The sequence below is a fragment of the Tiliqua scincoides genome, chromosome 2, assembly GCF_035046505.1.
Source record: "Tiliqua scincoides isolate rTilSci1 chromosome 2, rTilSci1.hap2, whole genome shotgun sequence".
Taxonomy (NCBI): Eukaryota; Metazoa; Chordata; class Lepidosauria; order Squamata; family Scincidae; genus Tiliqua; species Tiliqua scincoides.
Window position 1 is genome coordinate 233,131,037 of NC_089822.1, and position 21,758 is coordinate 233,152,794.

The window sequence follows — 21,758 nt, forward strand, 5'->3', positions numbered from 1 at the left end:
TGACTCATTCACCTTTGAAGACTGAAACAGCCCTCCCAATCCAAAATATTAATCTGGAATTGATTGTCAAGACCATGTAAACTTTCTTGCTTCTCACCTGATTGCCCAGGGGTTGAAGGTTTTTTTGTCTACTTCGCACTGAAAGAATGGATGTGGTGAAGGTCAGTTAGGTTTTTCAACCAGCCCATTCAGTGTGGTGGTGGGGGAGGGTAAAAATAAGGAATTTGGTGTACACGCCAAAGTCTTGGTCAAAAGGGTCACAAGACCAGTCTCCAGAGGCTATTTGGCTTCTGCATCATGAAATGGAATCTCATTGAGCAATGGGTGTAGTCCAGGGGTGCTCACACTTTTTTGGCTCGAGAGCTACTTTGAAACCCAGCAAGGCCCGGAGATCTACCAGAGTTTTTTTTTTTTACAATGTTCGCGCCATCATAACATATAACATTTATGTGTACAATGTATGTTGGTGTACCTTGAGCCCCACTGCGTATAACAGAACTTACTCCTGAGTAGACATGCCTAGGATTAGGCTGTGAGGCTGCAATCCTAGCCACACTTACCTGGGAGTAAGCCCCATTGAGTACAATGGGCCTTACTCCCGGCGTTTCCTCCCAGAGGCACCTGAAGGGGGGGTCTGCACTCCGCGATCTACTCATTTTGCCTCGCGATCTACAGGTAGATCGCGATCCACCTATTGAGCACCCTTGGTGTAGTCTATGTTAAAGACTGGTCAACCTGAAGCAAATGTTGCAACCCTTAGCAGCCTTCTTTGGAGGTTGGCAGTGAGAAGCTGGGATTTTCAGGAGACAATTTCCAAATCCTTGCCTAGTGTCTTAATAGGGTAGGCAGGCAGTTGCTGGTTGTTGTTGTTGTTGTTGTTTTAATCCTACTTCCTGAAGTGCTTGAAACTTTTGGTAAATGGGCTAACAACGTATAAGCAGCTGAATTCCTTCTGTTTCCAAAGCACTCAAAAAAACCTTCAAAAGGCTAGTAAAAAACAACTACAAACATCTATCTGAAACTCTTGCTAGCTCAAGCCTGAGGGAATAGCTTACCTCCAGCAGACTCTACTGTGGTGACCGAGGTTGCAATATAAGCTTTTATATCCTACTAGACTACAATAAATGAGGTAAGTAATTAGCGTTTATATAGCATTTTCCCCAACAGTTCAAAATTCTTCGCACACATTATCAAGTTGTAATCCTTCCTTTTACTATGTATGATCGGCTGATACTATAGTAACAATCCATCATCATCATCATCACCTCTACCTCCACTCCATTACAGGAGGATGCTCCAAGGCAGCCAGGAGGTCTACTCAACAAATATTTTTACATACCTCTGGTTGGCTGCCTTGTTGCTCTTCCACTACAGCACACAGTCTGTAGTGGACTTCATTGGAATGCCGCATGCAGCTGCATGGGGGGAGATAGCATTGGGCTGTTGGGGAGGTCAGTTCTTCCCCCTAAGTGCTTCAGTGTGAGAAGGTGAAGCTATCTTCTATTGTGATGCCAGGGGTTTGAGAGGACCCTATTTCTCTCAGGTTTGTTTTGGATTTGGTCAGCCCAATCCTGTACAGTGCTGGCACAGTAGGTCCAACTGGGCCACGCTATTTCCAGCATTAGATTTGAATAGCAGGAGGTCTCCTCTGGGTGACATCCCATGTAGCACCTGAGCCTGCTCAATGGGGCTACTATTTAGCGGGTGCAGAACCAAGTAGCCCCATGTAATGCCTGTAGGCCTAAGACAGAGGTTGGGATGCGGCAGAGGCCTGTTCCATCATCCCTGCCTCCTCCCATGCCTGAACACCCCCTCCCTGCCTTCCCCCACCCTGAAAGCCTTCCTCCATGCCTCCAGAACACCCTCCCACCACCCACTCCATGCCTCTTCATTGCTCAATGCAAACCTTATCTCCATTGGCGGCTGTTGAGTGGGATGTGGCTTCCCTGGGACAGCACAAGACTACCCACCAGCACTGCTTACTCACTGGGTGTTGGGAAGTGCTTTATGGTGCTTTTACTATACCCAGCACTGGCTCTGCCCAACAACAGGATTGGGCTCTCATTATCAGTTCCTCAAGGGCTTTCAAGCATGGTTCAAACATATGTGATGTGGGCCACTCAATTTCCTTTTGTTCTAACTTGGGGATGACCCCCTAAACATTAACGAGATTATACCTTAAATATGAGTCAGGTCTGCTTAACAAAGATATTCCTGTTGTCTTGAATTGGAGAAGCTCAATGTGACAGAAGCTGAGAAGCTGTGCTAGAAACAGCTGTCACTGTCTACGTTGCCTTTATTCAAACTGACTGCATATCATTTCCCCCACACAAAGAACATTTCATCTCCAGTCCCATCACAACAAGCACGTTGTTTTCATAAAAAGGTACAACACAGAGAGAGCTCTTTGACCTGACACAAGAGTGCGGCTGTTGATGAATTATCTTTCAACTTTTCAAGGATTTCCTGTCACCGAAGGCCGCACATGCCATAGCAACAGTTCACAGCAGTCTCCTTAGAAGAAAACAAATGGAAGTTCCTACAGAGGAATAAATTTCCTATGCAGTGATTGTCATGCGTTGAAAAGCACATCTTGATGTTTTGAGCTAAACAGCACACCAATTACCTTAATGAGAGCAATGGCAGATATTTTAGATGAACAAGTATTTTAAATATATAGTACATTGCTAAAAAAAAAAAATGAGTCAACAAAGGTTTTACTTATTAAAGGCCTAACCCTATCCAGCTTTCCAGCACTGATGCAGCTGTGCCAACAGGGCACACACTACATCATGGGAATGTGGGAGGGAATCATGGAGGCCTCCTCAAGGTAAGGGAATGCTTCCCCCCCCCTCTTACTTCGGAGCTTCATTGCAGCTGTGTTGACCCAGGGAAGTTGAATCCTGATAGGATCCTCAACCTTGTTCACCCTTTTTTCTCCCTATCACATCACTCCTAAAGTCTCCTCACTGATACAATTATTATTATTATTATTAAACTTTATTTATATGCCGCCCTTCTCCCCAAAGGGACCCAGGTCGGCTCACAACATATTAAAAACAGATTAAAAACATAATTTCACCACAAATAAAAACATATTAAAAACACATTAACATATACCCATAAAAACCATGGTCAGATAAAAAGTCAGATAACATAAGAACATAACATAAGAACATAAGAACAGCCCCACTGGATCAGGCCATAGGCCCATCTAGTCCAGCTTCCTGTATCTCACAGCGGCCCACCAAATGCCCCAGGGAGCACACCAGATAACAAGAGACCTCATCCTGGTGCCCTCCCTTGCATCTGGCATTCTGACATAACCCATTTCTAAAATCAGGAGGTTGCGCATACACATCATGGCTTGTACCCCATAATGGATTTTTCCTCCAGAAACTTGTCCAATCCAGAAACTTGTCCAACTTGTCCAAGATAAAAAGAGCAAGATACAATGAACAAGAACTATGATGTTCTGTCATAGCCATGAGCCTACTTGGCCACAGCCTGCTATGTTTTGGACATTTTTACTATTAGGTACATAGTGAATGCAATTGATCTCATCAGAGAATGGTGATAGTCCAAGCGCAATCTCTTTTTTCCTTAGTAAATTGTGATTTTACATTCTTCCAGCACAATCCTAACCCTGTGCCGCTACAGCCAGACCGCCTGGCTTGCACTCTATTCAACACAGGGCAAGAGGCTCCTGGAGGTCACTTCAGAACAAGGGGATATTTTTTCTTATGCCAGCACTGCTGGCTCTCAAGTTGGCACAAACACGATTCATGGCACGTTTGCGACACTCAAGAGCCGGCGCCGGGGAGAGAGGAGGAGGAGCCAACAGTGGATGAACAGACATGTCTCCAGGGGCTCCTGAGAGACAGTCTGTTTTCCCCCAAAAAACTGCAGGTCTGGAGAGGATCTGAAGATCTTTATCAGGAGAGATAAGATCTTTCCACAGTGCAGGTATCAGAGACTTTGAAACCCCAGGGGGGCTTTCTTCTTGGGAACCAAATCATCAGGGACAGTATTGGGGGAGAGGCAGTGTCTGCAATCAAGCTGCTGGCTCCGTGCTAAGATACCATATGGAAGAAAAAGCATGAAGTGTAAAGTTTAAGTTGGAAATTTAAGATAAGTATGTGTTAATATTGTCCCTGGCTTTGATTGACTGATTTGGCTAAAAGCCCTGGATACACTGAAGGCGTTAATGAGAAACTTTTTAAGGATGTTGAAAGTGCTCTTTATCTTTGTAGTGAAATAAATTGATCGTGGATTATAATTATAAATATATAATTTGTTGTGTGGACTAAAATCCAGAATTACTTGTGGACATAATTTTTATTAGACTTGAAAGAGTTTTGTCTCCTTGAGACTGTTTCTTTTGTTTTGTTTTTCTCCATTACTCACACTGTTATCTGTAAGAAAAATTCAAAAAATGCCTGACTGAAAAACATGTGGTGGAAGTAAGGAGAATAATATGCTGTGATCAGAGAGAAATTGCAAGATGGAGCCTGTTCCAAATATTTGGACTCAAATGATCCTCAAAAATTTGGAAAAATTGTTCACAATGAGAAGAAAGCAGTTGAGTTGGTCCTTGCAGATTCAAGCCAGTTTAAAGACTCTCTCTCAACAGATAGATGTGTGCAAGGAGCAACTGGAAGTTGTGAAGAAAACAGAAGATAAACAGAAGGAGAAAGCCGAAAAGATTATGGTGAGGGATGAAATCATCATCAGAAGAATGGATACAGAAATTATAAGAGTGGAAAATCAACAGGATCTAGAGGGGATGCTGATGGAGATTGAAATAGAGAAGATGGACAGAGTAACATGGGTGTACAAAATACAAAATTTGTTGGAACAAGAGGAAGAAAACATATCCCAGTTAATTGGAAGAATGAACATACCTTATACAAGAAAGTGTGGGCTTATTGGATTCTTTTATGGAAATAAATTATTGAAGATATTACAGGAGAAAAAATGGAAAGAAAGAAAAAGAAACCTGAGGGTTAAAGAAAATTGGAGGATTTTATTTAGTTAATAACTGGTTTAAATTTACTTAAAAAATAAATATATATGAAATTGATATATAGGAATTAGAATGAATTAGAAAAAATAGTAGGAAATGTTAGCATGTGGATGAATTGTTTTATAGGTGGTTATTATGTTAAAGAAAAAATGTAATCAGATTGGAGAATTAGTTTAGAGAATGGTAAAGAACATATTATAAGAGATTGTTGGTTTTATTATAATTTGGAAATTAGATTATTATTATTTGATATTAATGAGTAATTGAACTAGCTGAGATGATAAAAAGTGAATATTTAGAAAAGATATTATAGGGAATTAGGAAAAATCTATTATATTTGATATAAGAAATATATAAATGAGTAGAAGTAGGAGTAGATGGAAGAATTGTTTTATATGCTGTTATATTTTGGTAATTAGATTTTTTTTTAATATTATTGAGTAATTGAAGTAAGTTTATGCTTGACAGAAAGTGAAAATTTAGAAAATATAGTACAGGGCATTAGGGAAAATTTAGTATATATTATATAAATAAATGGATAAACTAATAAGAGGCAGAAGTAGATGAGTAGTAGATTAGGACATATAGTATGATTAATGAGTAATGGTATATGGTATTTAGTACTCCTAAATGTATGTTATATGTTTGTATGTCTGTGTGTGTGAATTCTAAATAAATAAATAAATAAATAAAAGAGCTGTCGCCGGCTGGGAATTGGGAATGGGCTGTTGGTCTAGCACAGGGGTGCTCAAACTTTCAACTTTAGGGATGCTGGACCTTTAACAAGTGTATAGAAGAGAGAATTTCAGCAGGTGCAGCTTGTCATCTGTGGGATGACAAGTTGCACCTGCTGCAATTCTCTCTTCTATACACTTGTTAAAGGTCCAGCATCCCTAAAGTTGAAAGTTTGAGCACCCCTGGTCTAGCATCTTGAGCCTCCATTTGGTATGAATTTGTACTGCTTACTCCAGGTCAAAAGAATACTTTTTCAAAAACAGTGCAGGATTTGGAGAGATGCTAGTGTTGCCACAATGGTTGGTATAGGAAGAATGACAGCTCATGGCCTGTTATGAGGTCTTGGAGAAAGTCTCAAGCAAGGATTTGGTGGGTAGCACCTCACTTTGTCGCCACACATGCAGTGTGTCAAAGCTATGTGGAGCATGAAGGTCAAACTAGATGCTATATTAAATGATCAGCTGCTTGCCAAAATTTTTTTAAAAAAAGGAATTCATGAATTGAACTCCCCACTCATTCACGCTTACTCATCACCCATATTGCCTTATGCAACCTAGGGCGCAATCCTAACCCCTTATGTCAGTGCTTTCCAGCACTGACGTAAGGGCAATGTAGCTCTGAGGAAAGGGAACAAACTTTCCCTTACTTTGAGGAGGCCTCTGTGAGTGACACCCAACTGCAGGATGCAGCACATGTCCCATTGGCACAGCTATGCCAGTGCTGGAAAGTTGGTTAGGATTGCACCCTTACCTACCTCTTAATGTCATGATATTCCGTATGGCAGACAATGATGTGGAAAGTGAGTGATACATGCAGCACCCCTGACACTCGACGCCTGGCAGTGAAACTGTGACATGATGCGACAAACAGAAGTAGGAGGCTTGTCTTGGTGGACAGAGCTCCAGCTCATGGCTTTCATGCACTTGAAAAAGTCCTCCCACTTGCTCTGAGCCTCTTACTGGTTGTATCACATTTGGCCTCCCATCCCAGATGAAACTGGCAATGACAGCATCACTTCCAGTGGTACTTCCAATAGGTGTACCACTTGAAGTGGTATGTTGGGGGACAAAGGTTGAGATATGCTGCAACCCTGGTCATCAATACTGGAGTAAGTTGTTGGCTAAGTATTCCATATCCACTTCACAAGTACCATTTGGACATCCTAGGTAAAAAAAAGTTGAACAGTGGGAACACAGTACTTAGTAGTGTACTTATTACAGTTAACTGCAGATTACACACATGCAATTTTTAAAATTTATTTTGTCCTCTTAAAGGCAATAAAAATGACTCCAAATATTTTAAATAGTTGATCACCTGTGCGTTTCAGTTTCATAAAAGAGATACTAAAAACAGAATTGAGTTTTCTTTGAATCTATTATTCACCAAAATGAAAACATTAAATTATTTCTAAACTGCCAAAAGAATGTTATTTTTCCTCAGTTTAATAAGCTTTTTCATAGGAAGAGGTGAAGTCATTGATGTATTAAGAAGAAACCTATAAAAAATCACTAGAAGAAAGAAAATATACTTTCTCTTACATAAAGAAACTTATTGGAGAGGTCATAAAATAATAATCCTTTAATGTTTTTGAAATGGTTTAAAATCTGAAGCTATAGAATTCACACAATCACCCATGGAGCAAATCTCTGCCTACACAAAGAAGAACAGTAATGTTCAAGGATGGGTTCAAGAACATGTTGAGATGCTCCATTTAGTTTTTAAAGATACATATGCAATCTTACTGAGATACAAATCTACACACAACAAAATTAGAAAGAAAACTGACTCACAAAACCAGCAGTGTTCCAACCTTTCTTTCATAGAAACATAAACCAATCCTACTTAAATCTCCTTGGGGCAAAGCAGCAGCACCAGCATGCACTATGATGCATCCTACAGAGGATTTTTGGCTGCTGGAGTCTCCACTGGATAAGAGGACATTTGTTACTTTGTTTCTGGGTAAATCCCAGCAACTGCAGTGGGTCAATTCCGACCTACACCAGTAATATCACTGGTACAAATCCATGTTGATCCATGCAAGTGGATCAGGTCCAAGAAGGGGGTTTAGGTACTGTGTGTGCTGGCACCACTGTTTCTGCCCCCGTCCTGGACTTGAACTTTGGTTCTTCAGAGCAACCTCCTCCCCTCACAGAGCAACCCCCACTCCAATCTAGCTAGTTGGGCAAGGAAACTAGCCTTGCTTTTCTTATTGTATGTTCTTATATTCCACGGCCTGCCACTCCCTGCTTAGTCAGCAGACTTAAACATGTGAATAAGCCTCATCTTGGGAGTTTCCTGCTTTCAAAATAAACAAAGTCATTAGTAAACACAAAACAGGATCCTTCAACTTTGGCTTCCCTCCTGTCCCCAATCTGTTGTAAACTCAATCAAGAGTTGTCTGATAATTAAGACACAGGCCTTCTGAACAATCAAGGAATCTTTTGCCCCACACTTTGTAGGGTACAGAACAATAGATGCCCTCATCTCAAGCTGGGGATAGACCATTAAGACTCAAAAGAAAGGTCCTTATGTTTTCCTCCTTTGACAGTTATATGTGGGATTCTAAGGGCCCAATCCTATCCAACTTTCCAGCACTGGTGCAGCCATGCCAGCAGGACATGTGCTGCATCCTGCAGTGGAGGGTCAATCACAAAGGCCTACTCAAGGTAAGGGAACAAATGTCCCCATACATCAGGGCTGCATTGTGGCTGCACTGGAAAATTGGATAGGATTTGGGCCTAAGGCTGCAATCCTATCTACACTTACCTAGAAGTAAGCCCCATTGGTTATAATGGGACTTACTTCAGAGTAGACATGCATAGGCTTGAGATCTAAGACAACTTGGTCTATCCTTTAATACTTTTATGCTTTCCCTCTTCTCCTTCCCCCCCCCCCTCTTTCTGTTCTCCTCCTTCCTTCCCACCAGCACAAAAATACTGGTTCCTCAGGCCCGATTCTCCCCTGGGTAACAGCTGTGATATGTTCTGCTTTCCCCCTTTTCTCTTCTCTTCCATCTGTTCCATTATGTGCCCCCTTCTTGTTGTAAGGATGTCCTCTTTCTCTTCCCTCCTACCTAGAACTGCTACCATTTAGGACAGGGGTGTCCAAAGTTTTTAGCAGGAGGGCCACAATAGCTCTCTGACACAGTGTCAGGGGCCGGGGGGGGGGGGAAAGAATTAATTTACATTTAAAATTTGAATACATTTACATAAGTTTACATAAATGAATATATTAAAGATGAACTTATATGAATGAATGAAGGTCTTGCAATAGCTCAAGGCCTATAAAAGGCCTTGCACGAAGCGAGGCTGGCCTTTCCTTTTCTGCTGCTACTGCATCACAGATGTGAAACAGCAAGCAGTGGAGGGAGCCACTCCTCACAAACAGCTCATGTGAGAGGTCAAACAGTCACCCTCACGCTGAGAGCAGTCGCGTCTGGCCAGTGTGGGCTCCAACAAATCTCCAGAGGGCCAGAGGCTCATTGGAGACTGGGGTATCCCTGAGGGCCGCATTGAGAAGCCTTGAGGGTCGCATGTGGCCCCAGGGCCGGGGTTTGGGCACCCCTGATTTAGGGCCTAGTTGTATACATGAATTTTTTACACATTGCATTCCATTCTATTTTTTCCCCTGTGTGCGCATGTTACATGTGTCTTACAGTGCACCCGGTAACCTGCTTAGTATGCGTACATGGAATAATTGCAAATTCTTCCCTTGTTACCTTGTCTTCAATTCCCACCCTTTCCTCTCTCATCTCTCTTGAGTCTGTTTCTAGATTGTAGCCTCCAGGCAGAATCATTTACTTTGTAATGAATGGAAAATTCATTGCATCAGGCCAGTGTGGTCTAATTGTCATTCATGATGAAATGAATGCCTGGGGAACTCAGATGAGTGACATGGTATGTGAGTTATTTGGACCAATGAGCTCCTGTTCATTTTCATGACAAGGAGGCAGGGACTTACTCTGTAGGAGGGCAGAGAAGCATAATTTTTTGTTTTGTTTTACTTTTTATTAAAGCTGTGTTTGAAGGGTAGAAAGAGTATCAGAGCTCATTCAAGCTCCTGCCTCCTCATGACCACCTTATTTCTTCCTATGCTGTCCTAGATGTTGCATTGGTCAACTGTGGACTTTGACATCTTTTTTTTTTTTAAGATAGTTTAAAGAAAAGAAAGAGCTTGCCACACTGCCCCATTACAAGATAAGTCTTCCTAGCCTTTTTGTCATGAAAATGAATGGGGAAATGAGTGTCAGCAAAGTTGAGGGTTTAAAGCAGCCCACCCCCACCCCCCACCCCCAGCAAATTGACTTTTGTTAAGTACTTTACTAGGACAAGGAAAGAAATGCAGCCATGGTTGTATACAGGGACTTCTTTGGTTGGCAACCTTCAGTCTCGAAAGACTATGATATAAGCCTATAGCACCCAGTATTCCCAGGCAGTCTCCCATCCAAGTACTAACCAGGCCTGACCCTGCTTAGCTTCTGAGATCAGAAAGACTTTGCACCCCCTCTGACTATGCCACTATACAGGGACTAAGAGCAAGACAAGAAGCAGCTAAAATCCAGCCAAAATAGGAGAGGGCAGCCCACGAGCAGGGTGACTAGATACAATGGAGGACATAGAGCCTACACCTTTAACTACTGTATAGAAGAGGGAATATTGGCAGATGTCGCTTTTTAAACCTTTCCATGTTAAGCTGCACCTGCCAAAATTCCCTCTTCTCTACAATGGTTAAAGGTATAGGGACTGTGTCCTCCATTGTATCTGGTCATCCTACCCACGAGCCTTTAAATTAGGAACCAACTCTACCTACTGGTGAGGCCAGCACATCTGCACATTTGCTGACCACATACACTGAGTAGTACGATTCACGTACTGTCACCTTGCCAACTCTGAGAAGGGGGGGTGTAATAATTTGTTATTATCTATTTTTAGTAATTATTTATATAGTACCATCAATGTGAGTGGTGCTTTACTGAGAGTGGAACAACAGGTGCCTGGTCAATGAATGTTTCAGTCTAGCTGTTAACACAAGGGAGACAACCCTGGATAGGGGAGCAAGATGGGGATGATGATTTCAGCTAAATGTGCTCTGTTTAGTTACAGAAGGGAATGGGGATTAAGGTGTGACACCAAAGGCTTTGCAGAAACGGTGAGTTTGAAGAAGGAATTGGAAAGAATGATGAAAGAAATGGCAGCTTAAAAAATAAGAATGGTCATCCTGTTGAACCAAAAAAAACAACAACACCCAAATTCTGGAAAGCACTGACATAAGGGGTTAGGATTGCACCCTTTGACATACAAAATTATGCAGGGGATGGATAGAGTGGATAGAGAGTTGCTCTTTTCCCTCTCACATAACATCAGAACCAGAGGACATTCACTAAAATTGAGTGTTGGGAGAGTTAGGACAGACATAAGAAAATATTTCTTTAACCAGTGTTTAATTAGTCTGTGGAACTCCTTGCCGTAGGAATTGGTGATGGCATCTTGCCTAGATGCCTTTAAGAGGGGATTGGACAAATTTCTGGAAGAAAAGTCTATCACAGGCTGCATGTTGGCAATCTTCAGTCTCGAAAGACTATGGTATCGCGCTCTGGATGGTGGCTCTGGAACAGCATCTAGTGTGGCTGAAAAGGCCGATTCGGGAGTGACAATCCCTTCCACATTGGGAGCAAGTGTAGTGTGTCCCTGGTCTGTCTCCCTGGCTATGGGCCTTCCTTCTTTGCCTCAGACTGTTGACGAAGTGTCTCTTCAAACTGGGAAAGGCCATGCTGCACAGCCTGCCTCCAAGCGGGCCGCTCAGAGGCCAGGGTTTCCCACCTGTTGAGGTCCACTCCTAAGGCCTTCAGATTCCTCTTGCAGATGTCCTTGTATCGCATATCACAGGCTACAAGTCATGTTAGGTATGTGCAAGCTCCTGAGAAGTAGGCTACATCAGAATGCCAGATGCAGGGGAGGAAACCAAGATGCAGGTTGTGTCCTGTTATCTTGTGTGCTCCCTGAAGCATTTGGTGGGTCACTGTGAGACACAGGAAGCTGGACTAGATGAGCCTTCCGCCTGATCCAGCAGGGCTATGATTATGTTCTTATGACTTATCCCCTGAAATTCCCAAATAACTCAGCAGGGTAGGAGGGGGCAGGACAGAGAGTGGGAGAGAACTGAAGCAGCAAGTGAGAGAACGGTCATGCAGCAGCAGCTGGGAGGCTTAGGTTAAGAGTATGACCCAATCCTTTGCAGGTCTATGCAGAAGTAGTCCCATTGCCTGTCATTCAATGAGACATCGTCTTTCTCCTGGGTAACAATGGCCAAAGCCATGTGGAACTGTTTCCTGGCTTCCCCACCTCCTTTTTCTTCCTCCCTGGGTTTGTCCAGCCAGTCATAAGGCCAGAAGCCTCTTGTGTTCCTCCTTCTGTCTTCCCTCCTCCAGAGAAAAAGAAAAGACCACTCATCCTTCGTCCAGTGATCATCGGTTCCTTCAGAGACAGGCAAGAGTGCCTGTTCCTGACTCCCTCCCCCCACCTCCTGCTCAATGCAAAACACTAACCCTTCCCTGTCTCATGACTGGAAGTTTCCTGCTGCTGTTCATCCGGTTTACTCAGGATGCACTTTTCTAGGTCATGCCTGAACAGAACCAAGAACAAACAAAACAGAACCAAGAACTTTCAAAACATTGGAAGTACCAGAAACCGCTTACAACGCCATCATATTTTCCACTTATCAGTAAGCCTTTTCTCTTCTCATTCAACTTATTTCCTATTTCATGTAAATGCTCCTTAATCTTCATCCAAGTGAATGACAATCAGTGAATTTCAAACACATTTTAAGAAATCTGCTTGGTGAATGGACTGTCACCAGTGTTTGAGAAATATATCATGGTTCTCTCTATCATGTCCTATGATTATTGATATACAATAGATCTTGATTTCCCACTATTATTTGATTTTCTATTGTTAACCACTTGTTATTCAACCCAAGAACTTTTTCTTCTCTTCATCAGATTAGTACGTGGGAAGTCAAAAAGGCAGCAAAAAGCCTTTGGTAAGAGAGATGGTTTCGATAGCGCTGATGATAAAAGGAGATCACTTCAATTTGACTCTGTTTAACACTTTGGTACTAATATTGTATGTGAATCTTTTACCTATTGAAATAACTAATAAAATGAAATTACTATGGATGTCTTTTTAAGACAATGCTGTGGAAGAGGCTGCAGCTTGGTGGTAGAGGACAGTATATGCAAGGTGGTGCATTCTTCCACAATAATACTTGCTAGACTGGGGGTATCAAACATGAGGCCTGAGTCAAATGCACCTTCCCTTACCTAAAGCTGTTCATTCGGCCCTCGGGCTCTCATAGTACCATTGTCAGTTGCTCTCAGTTGCTGAGCTGTGCTGAGGTGTCACTGCTGAAAGGGCTGCCCGCTTGATAATTGGCCTCTCCCATATCTTGATAATATGACCAAGACTTGCTTATTGACTCTTCTGTCATTTGCAGCTAATGAGTTTCTAAGTGAGAAAAAGTGCTTATTTCTGGTCACGACCTGCTTAATTGCATCACTTCCTGCTTTATGACATCACTTTCAGTGCATAGCAGGCATCATGAATGCTATTTAGCCCACTGTATGAAACAAGTTTGACACCACTGCTCTAGACACTCTTCTTGGCCCAAGGCAATTGTTTCTCCTAAACCTCAGAAGAAGGGAAGAGATTGGCAATCACCCTCTTCTTCTTTCTTGTCTTCATACTTACTATGGGCATAGCTCAGACGGTGCCTTTTCTCTGGCTTTGCCATTATACAGGCAGCTCAAGCAATGCCAGATTTAGGCATAAGCTAAAAACAAGATACTGCTTAATTTTGGTGTGATTTTTTTTTAACAAGGGACCTCCAACCTTTATATAGATTAGGTCAGAGGTTCCAAAACTGGGGCATCACAACTCCAGATATTCATGCTCAAAAATAGAGGCTCAATCATAAGTACAGGTTAAGTATCGGTATCCAGGAGGGTTCTGTTCCCAAAAATCATGTTAAAGAAAATCCACTTAAAAAACAATGTCCCTTTGCTCAACAATTTAAAAACAGCCTTGCTGACCTTTGTAATGCAAGACAGAGGCATCAGGCAATCATTCTCTCTCCAGATGCTTTGAAAGGCTTCACTCAGAGGCAGCAACCCCTCCCTTCACCCAGACCGAGGAGGTGATAATCACTTGCATTCTTTCATGTGTTCAGGGGGAAGGGAGGGGTCGCTTGCCTCGGAGCAAAGCTGTTCTAAGTGCCTGGAGAGAGAATGATTGATGGATTGTCTGCCAGTTGCCCTCTCCCACATTAACGAAGCTATTGTTAAATGACTTTTTTCCTTTAATGCAAAGGAAGGAATTTCCCTTCTCATTGTGCTGAGATGAAACCACAGGTGAAAAATCTGTGGATAATTACATTATACCTGTACATCCTTGCACATGAATAGACTTTTCCTCCAAAGCAGCCTATAGTCACCAACACTTGCTGAAGTGAGTTTCTGACAAGCTGACTCATACTTTTCAGTTCATACTCTTCTCCTGAGTCAGCTGCAAAAAGACATGATTGCCTCCTGCATCCAAAGCCAGGCTAGTGTTTTTTCCACAGCTTGTCCCTGAAATCAGCCCTTTCTTTTGTCCTATTTTCTTAGCATGGACCTCATATCTGTTTACCATACCATCAGCGTGGGATAGTCTTCCTGACTCTTCATACCCTGATATGTCAATAAACAGGACTATCTGAGCAGAGAGTATTAGGTTAGTTGGACCAATGGTCCAGACAGATTCATAGAGCACAATCCTAACCAACTTTCCAGCACCAAGGTAAGGGCAATGCAAGCCCAAGGTAAGGGAACAAACATTCCCTTACCTTGAGGAAGCCTCCATGACTGCCCCAAATGCAGGATGCAGCACATGCCCCATTGGCACAGCAATGTCTGAGCTGGGAACTTGGTTAGGATTTGGACCATGGTCTCTTTGAGTGCCCTTCTGGAAGAAAAATGGGATAAAAATTGGATAAATAAATGTGGATATGGGAATTTCTTGAAGATTCTTACAAAATGTATCTCCTGGGATGCAACCATCAGTAACACTGGATTAGCTTTCATTTAAGTTCTAAAGATGCTGGGAAAAGGATCTGAAAGACAAAATATTTTGTCCTCTAACTCAGTGTTAACTTTTCTGTATATATCAGCAGCATACAATTCTGCTGAAAACTTTATTCCCCAAATGCTTTCCCCCTTCCTTTCTTATGCAGTATTAATATCTAAGCAGCATTTCCATTTTAACTTGTAGTAGAAAGAAACAGGCACATGAGACCTAAGAATAAATATTCAGATTTTCAAATAATGATCTCAGTCTTTATCTTCATCACCCTTCTTGCCTCTGGTTATATGTTTACATCAGATTATCTCATTTAAATAGCAACTGATTATTAGGGGGGGGAAGGGAGAAAGAAAGATGGAGGCCATTTTGTTGCCTGCCAATGTCATTATCCGCATATACATTATTTATTCTTTTTGGCATAAGCAAAAAGACTTGTCAAGACTTATGAAAAATGCTCTTTGAGAAAATGAGAAGAATAGAGAACATTAGTTTAATGGTGTGAGAGGTACATTTCTCAGAGAAAAAAAATCTAACCTTGTTAATTGAATTAAAACATTCTTGGAAGACTTATTGCAACTGCTTTCTGCTTCGTTATTCCAGCTCAGTGATGACGTCTTTTTTTCCGAAGATTAAAAAAAAGAAAAAAACATTTTTCTTTTCTAATGGGGCACTGTATCATGGCCACACAATAGAAATTATAGATGAAATAGTCAGCTGGCTCTGCTAACTTCCACAGCTCTGATGGACTGGAAAAGCTCATAGGATGGCAGCTGAAAATCCCTTTTGCTCCACACCTTGGGAAGGGTGTGACTTGATGTTTCCTAATAGTCCATGCGACTGACTCATCCAGTGTGGAGATCTGATTGCATTGTCAGTGAGCTTGGTGAGGAAAAGTTAGGAACCAGAGGCATATTCTCTCTCTCTCTCTCTCTCTCTCCCCCCCAAATGATCTTGTTTAGGACCCTGGTATCATTTACAGGTCTGAGATGAATGGCAGGGCAAGGTGCACCCACTGGTAAAATTTTCTTAGAGCCTTCTTCAAGTTAGAATGGGGAGTGTTGCTCCGCTGAACCAGTGGAGCTGCTCCAAAGAACCAGAACCATCTTACCTGCCCTACTGTGGTCTTGGTGAGCTGTTAGTATGCATGGGGGGGGGGTTCCAAAAGCATGGCCCGGAGCCCCGGCCCCAAAGCAGATGACAGTGGCGTGGTACATAAAGTGACAGATTGCAAGGTTCACTGACGCAGGCCCTGAGTAGGATTGGGCCCTCAGTTGCACTAGCTGCAGTGTGTTAAGGAGGTCTGCTTTAATTTGTTTTTAAGTTAAAAATCATGCATCTAACATAATAAAATTGTAGCATATAGTTCACCCTAATAACTGGGCCACACACCTTCATTCTAAGGATGTTGGGGCAAAGACTATCTGGAATATCTGCTAATTAGCAGAACTATTGTAATATGCTGGTGCTTAATTTAAAGAACTTTTAGTTTTGTCCATACCCTACTTTGAAAAATGTAGCCTAGTTTTGCTTTAGTTTTCTTTTAAAATATTCTACCTGGCTGTGCATGGCATTATCTTCTTTTTCATTATTCACAGAAAAAGCAGCTGCTGAGTCATGAATCACATGATTAATTTAAGGCTCACTTGTGCTTACTATAATTAGCATAATTGTATCATGAGAATATGACGAAGATGAAACTCGTTTATTGAAATATAACAAGTCCAGTGCATTAGCTGGAGACAGGAGTCAGACAAATAGCTGCACCCAGGGACTGGATAATGACTCCCTAAAAGCTAAAGTGTCACTAATGGGGAAAAAGATCATATATTTTATCTGAACTGGCCAGAAAAAGATCTGCACATATCTAAATTGTTTAGTATTGCAATAAAGGATCTTTACAATTAATGAGAGATGTTCTATTAACTTCCATGGAACATAGACACTACTCTTCATTAATAGATGAGAATCAGCACTGAACTGTAAGACAGGAAGGAGATTCAAGGTCACCTGTTCAATACCCCTACACTTTGTCAGGATCAGGGAAAATAATTTAGACACTGCTGGGTCAGACAACTGTTTAGTACAGTTCAACTTTTTGCATACAAATAATGACAATGGCCATCTAATTAATACAAAAAGATTGTTAATCCTTCTCAAGGGGTGTTTTGCCAAATCCCAATCCACTGGGCCTTGTAAACCAGTCCAATCAATCAGAGTTGCCAATAAGCCAAGTTACTGTCCAAAGTCAGGTTCCAGGTAGGTCAGTCCAATCCGTCAGGGTATCCAAATCAAAGTCCAAAGCCAAAGCCCAGTCACAATCCACAGTCTGATTCCCAATTCCATAAACCAAGTCAGTCAGTCTCCTCTCCAACCTGCACTCCTTCTATCACCCACCAAACCCTTTCTGCCTCAGGTGCTCCCTATATACCTGAGGGATCTCCTTATGCTCTAGTGGCTGCAGCTGCGCAGCACACCTCCAGCTACCACCTGGGCTTTAATCCTGCATTTACTCAGAGCAAGGGGCACTGTGGACACCACACCCTATCTCCTCGGTAATATCTTCCGCAATTCCAATACAAGGGGCCATCCTGATAGATACGTCTATGAGCTGATTGAGTTCAGCATTTATTTTCTAATAGTGGCTAGTCAGATGCTTCTGGCAAATTTAAAAGGAAGGCATGACCACCTTTCATTTGTTATCAGCACCTGGTATTCAAAGGTAAATTGAATTTTAAGTGACAGACCTATTCACTGTAGTGGCCAACATTTCATATTTAGGGCTCCTGGACCTTTAACAATTGTGTAGAGAAAAAAATTTCAGAAAGTGCAACTTGTCATCTGTGAAATCCCCTCTTCTATACAACTGTTAAAGGTCCAGAAGCCCTAAAGTTGAAAGGTTGGCCATCCCTCCTGTAGACCTGGCCTCTAATATATTGTTTAATCCTTTTTAAAAAGAGTCAATTGCACTATCTATCTATCTATCTATCTATCTATCTATCTATCTATCTATCTATCTATCTATCTATCTATCTATCCCATTCATTTAAACTCTACTGCTTATGTGTATCTAAAATCTTCTTTGGAATAGCTTTGACAGATAAGCAGAGAGTTAAAAAGTGTTTTGCTACCACAGATTCAATAATCAGCACCCAATAATTATCTGTCCATAGCTCAAACTTCAGCTAGGATTCTTTATCATCAACTCTTCATCAACTCTTCTTTAACATACAGCCTTTAAGCAAACCTGTCATATCAAGACAGAGAGTGTACAATCCTGACATTGAACTTGGCTGGCTCAGGTCCCCTGTGCCAGCTCAGGACTGTCACAAAAGTGCCATAAAGCGCATTTGTGCCTTCTTTTGAGCAGGCTGAACCAGTGCAGAGGCCAGAGCCAGCCTATGGATGCTGGGTGTACACTGACCAATGGAGGCCAGCATAGGGGTGGAAGAAGGCACTGGAATGGCAGAACGGAGACAGTGAGGGGCATTTTGGGTGGGGAGAGGGTGAGATGCTTGGTGGATCAGGCCCTGGAGGGTGATGGGAACAGCTGCAACACCACAGGCCTAATCCTAACCCTAATCCTCCTGGCCAACCCGGCATTACTCAGGGCTGCTCGGATTTACTCCAGTCATTTCACTGGTACACATCTGAGTAGCCCCATAGAGATGGCTTGGGTATAACATGGGGTAAGGGGAAAATATCTCCTTAATTCGAGTTGCACTCCAGCCAGCACCTACCTTGCACTGGATACAGTGCAGGCCACTTGGCCTGTCCCAGCACAAGTTAGGATTGGGCTGCGCAGGACAAAAATTCACAAATACTAAATGTCTGTTGATTCATGATTAGGGAATTATTTGCCAATATGAATAGACTTCATCAGCCTTCATACATTAGATATGTATTTTATTTGGTTCATCATGGCTTGACCTGACAATTTCTACAATTTCCAGTGCTCTGTTAATGCATTATAATATGAGTCAAATGCAATGATTTTTCTTTTCTTTTCTAACAATTTCAATGCAACAATGCAAAGTTGATACAAAGAGCAACTCCTGGCTAAACTCAGCTAAACTCAGTACATAGCAGAGGGGGGGATTGCTACAATATGTAGCAATTTTCACATGACCAGCCCCGAGGGACAGATCTAGTGTTTATGTTTGGGGAGGGCCACAAGCACTACCAACTCCAGAGCCCAGGTCAACCAGGCGGGTAGACTTGGGCTCTGGGTTCAACTTTATGTCCTCCATGGCTTCCATTGGGTGGGTAGATGTGGGCTCTCATCTGAATTTGGAGCCCAGATTTACCAGCTAGGTAGACCAGGCGTCTGAGTTGAACTTCATGTCCTCCGTAGCTGAGGTTCATTTGGTGGGTAGACCTGGGCTCCTGCCTGGACTTGGAGCCCAGATCTACCAACTGGGTATACCTGGGCTCCAAGTTGAACTTGTCATCTGTAGCTGAGGTTTGCTGGGTGGGTAGAACTGGGCTCCCATTCCAACTCTTCCAGGCAGGTAGACCTGGGCTCCGGGCCATGCTTTGGCTTTTCCCTATCCCGGTAGGTGCCTTTTCCCTCTGTCATCAGTTTGGGAGGGGGTCCATGCACACATAACCCCCCCCCCTGCTTGAATCCACCCCTGCCAGCCCATGACATCATTGGTGAAGATCAGTGTGAGCATACTCAAAGTTAAGGCTGCTTTAGGCTCAAGCAGTCATAGGAATAAACCAGTGCTTTCTAATCTTCTTTGGTCTGCATTGCCCCCTGCACTGCAAAAGCAACACATGGCTCCCTGAAGTCCCTGGTGATGACATAATCTGTGATCAGAGATCCATGACAGAGCTTCAAACAGTGTTAAGAGGCCCAGGATGGGCAGGTGGGCTTTTCAAAGTACACACAAATCATGTGCTGCCTCACTACACATGGCATTGCGATAAGCAGTTTGGGAACCCCTGGAATAAGCACTAACTATAATTGTCCTCCCAATAATAAGGTGCTTGGCCAAGTGGTTCATTGTTAGGGTACGTATACTTCCTTTAAGAAATAAACTACGGTGCTATAGATTACACAGGCCTACAAAATTGAGGGTCAGAAAAGTTTTCCCCAAACTTTATGGTGGTTTGATCTGAATTTGGGGTGCTGATTCCAAAATTGGCATCCGTTTTGCCCTACCATGTCTAGTTTTGGAGATATAGTATAGCCTCATTAGTGAATGGTTCAAGCAGCTTCCTCATGAGGAAGCCATGGTGTAGGCTTCCTCATGAGGAAGCTGCTTGAACCATTCACTAAAGAGGCTATGCCTTGTCTCCAAAACTAGACAAGATAGGGCAAAACGGGTGCCATTTTTGGAATCAGCACCCCAAATATACCCAGGAATTGGTGTAACGTTTAAGGAAGCAAAATGTGTGTTGGTCTGTGTTATCAATCAAATTCAGAAAAGTAATAAAGAGACACTGTACCTGCAAAGCAGCTCATGAGTGATAGCAGAAATACGAGATTCCATGGCAACATCATCTCCACTTTCCAAGGTCAAAAATTCCTCCCATCCAATCATCAGAGACACTCTGTAGATCTTCCTGTCAAAACCGTAAAGCCTGCAAAAACAGTAAGACGGGTTGAGAGCATGAATGTCGAACAAGTATGCAGGGATAGTTTATTTAAATCCTCATCTGAATAGTTCTTAATATTGAATGTGCCTGTTTCACTCATACAGGATACTGAGCTGATGTTCTCACTGAGCTTTCTACTATGACTCCAAAATCACTTCCCTGGATATATAGCCGTTTGAGAACCTATCGGCGTGTCAGGAGTTTTGTTCCAATGTCCATCACCTTCCACTTAGTCACAATGAATGTCTTTTGACATCATCTCATCCTGTGCCCCAGTTTGGACTCAGCCATCACATCACAGAGTTGGAGAGGACCTTGGATTCCATCCTGTTTGATGCAAGAAATCCAGAGCTAGATGCCTGTCCAACCTCTGCTTGAAGTCCATCATGAAAACTGTGATTGATTGAATGAAGACCAAAATTAAAGCCCACATATATACTGGACCCTATAGTCACATTTCCAGGAACTTTAGCATGGCAGCTCCTCTAACTACAAACAGTGTTAATGACTGCTATGAATGCAGACCCCTTGTCCTCCCACTCCAGCAAAGCCAGAGAAAGGCTGGAGAAGGGGAAAAATAAGTAACGGAACAGAAGAGGAGGGGCTGCCACAGTTCCAAATAGCTTCTCCTTGCCCACCAGTGTTTATGAAGGACCAAGCAGCAGAGAGAGGCTAAAACACCAGCCTCCTCCCCTTCTGTTCTGTTACTTACCAGAAGTGCAGGGCAGCTGTTACCCTGCACATGCCCAATCTCGTCTGATCTCAGAAGCTAAGCAGGGTCAGGCCTGGTTAGTACTTGGATGGGAGACTGCCTGGGAATACCGGGTGCTGTAGGCTTATACCACAGTCTTTCGAGACTGAAGGTTGCCAACCATAGGGCACAGCCCCCTGCACCACACCACTTCTGATTCTAGGGAACAGCATCCCAGTATGCCTTGCTTCTGTTTATTTGCAACCGAAGTAAGGCAAAAGGCAGGAGGCTGTGCATGTGCTCTTGGTAAGTAATGGAAAGGGGTGAGGAAAGGAGGGGGATGAGGTAGCTCCAGATTGTATCTCCCTGCCCACTCGGTGCTTCGTAAGCATTCGTGGGGAGGGAGAAGTGATTTGCAGCTGCATCAGCTTCCTTTTTCTTCCCCCATCTCCCTCCAACAGTGCTGGAGAGAGAAGGGGAAATCCCATATCTGCTACAGATGATCTACCCACTCATGTGCCTGCTTGCCCTGTCTGCTTCCCTGCCTGTCCTCTCCCCATTCACAAGGGGCAAGTATGTAGGGGTGGCATTT

General features: G+C 42.8%; 1 protein-coding gene across 1 annotated transcript in view; it reads right to left on the reverse strand.

The window, feature by feature from the left end:
* The window catches only part of LOC136638960 (contactin-6-like), a 196,551-nt gene extending 175,332 nt beyond the window's left edge, over positions 1 to 21,219 (reverse strand). The window contains 3 exon segments of the mRNA XM_066612985.1: positions 12,306 to 12,382; positions 20,326 to 20,460; positions 21,188 to 21,219. Coding sequence (XP_066469082.1) covers positions 12,306 to 12,382; positions 20,326 to 20,460; positions 21,188 to 21,219 — 244 coding nt within the window.
* Positions 21,220 to 21,758: the final 539 nt, after the last annotated feature.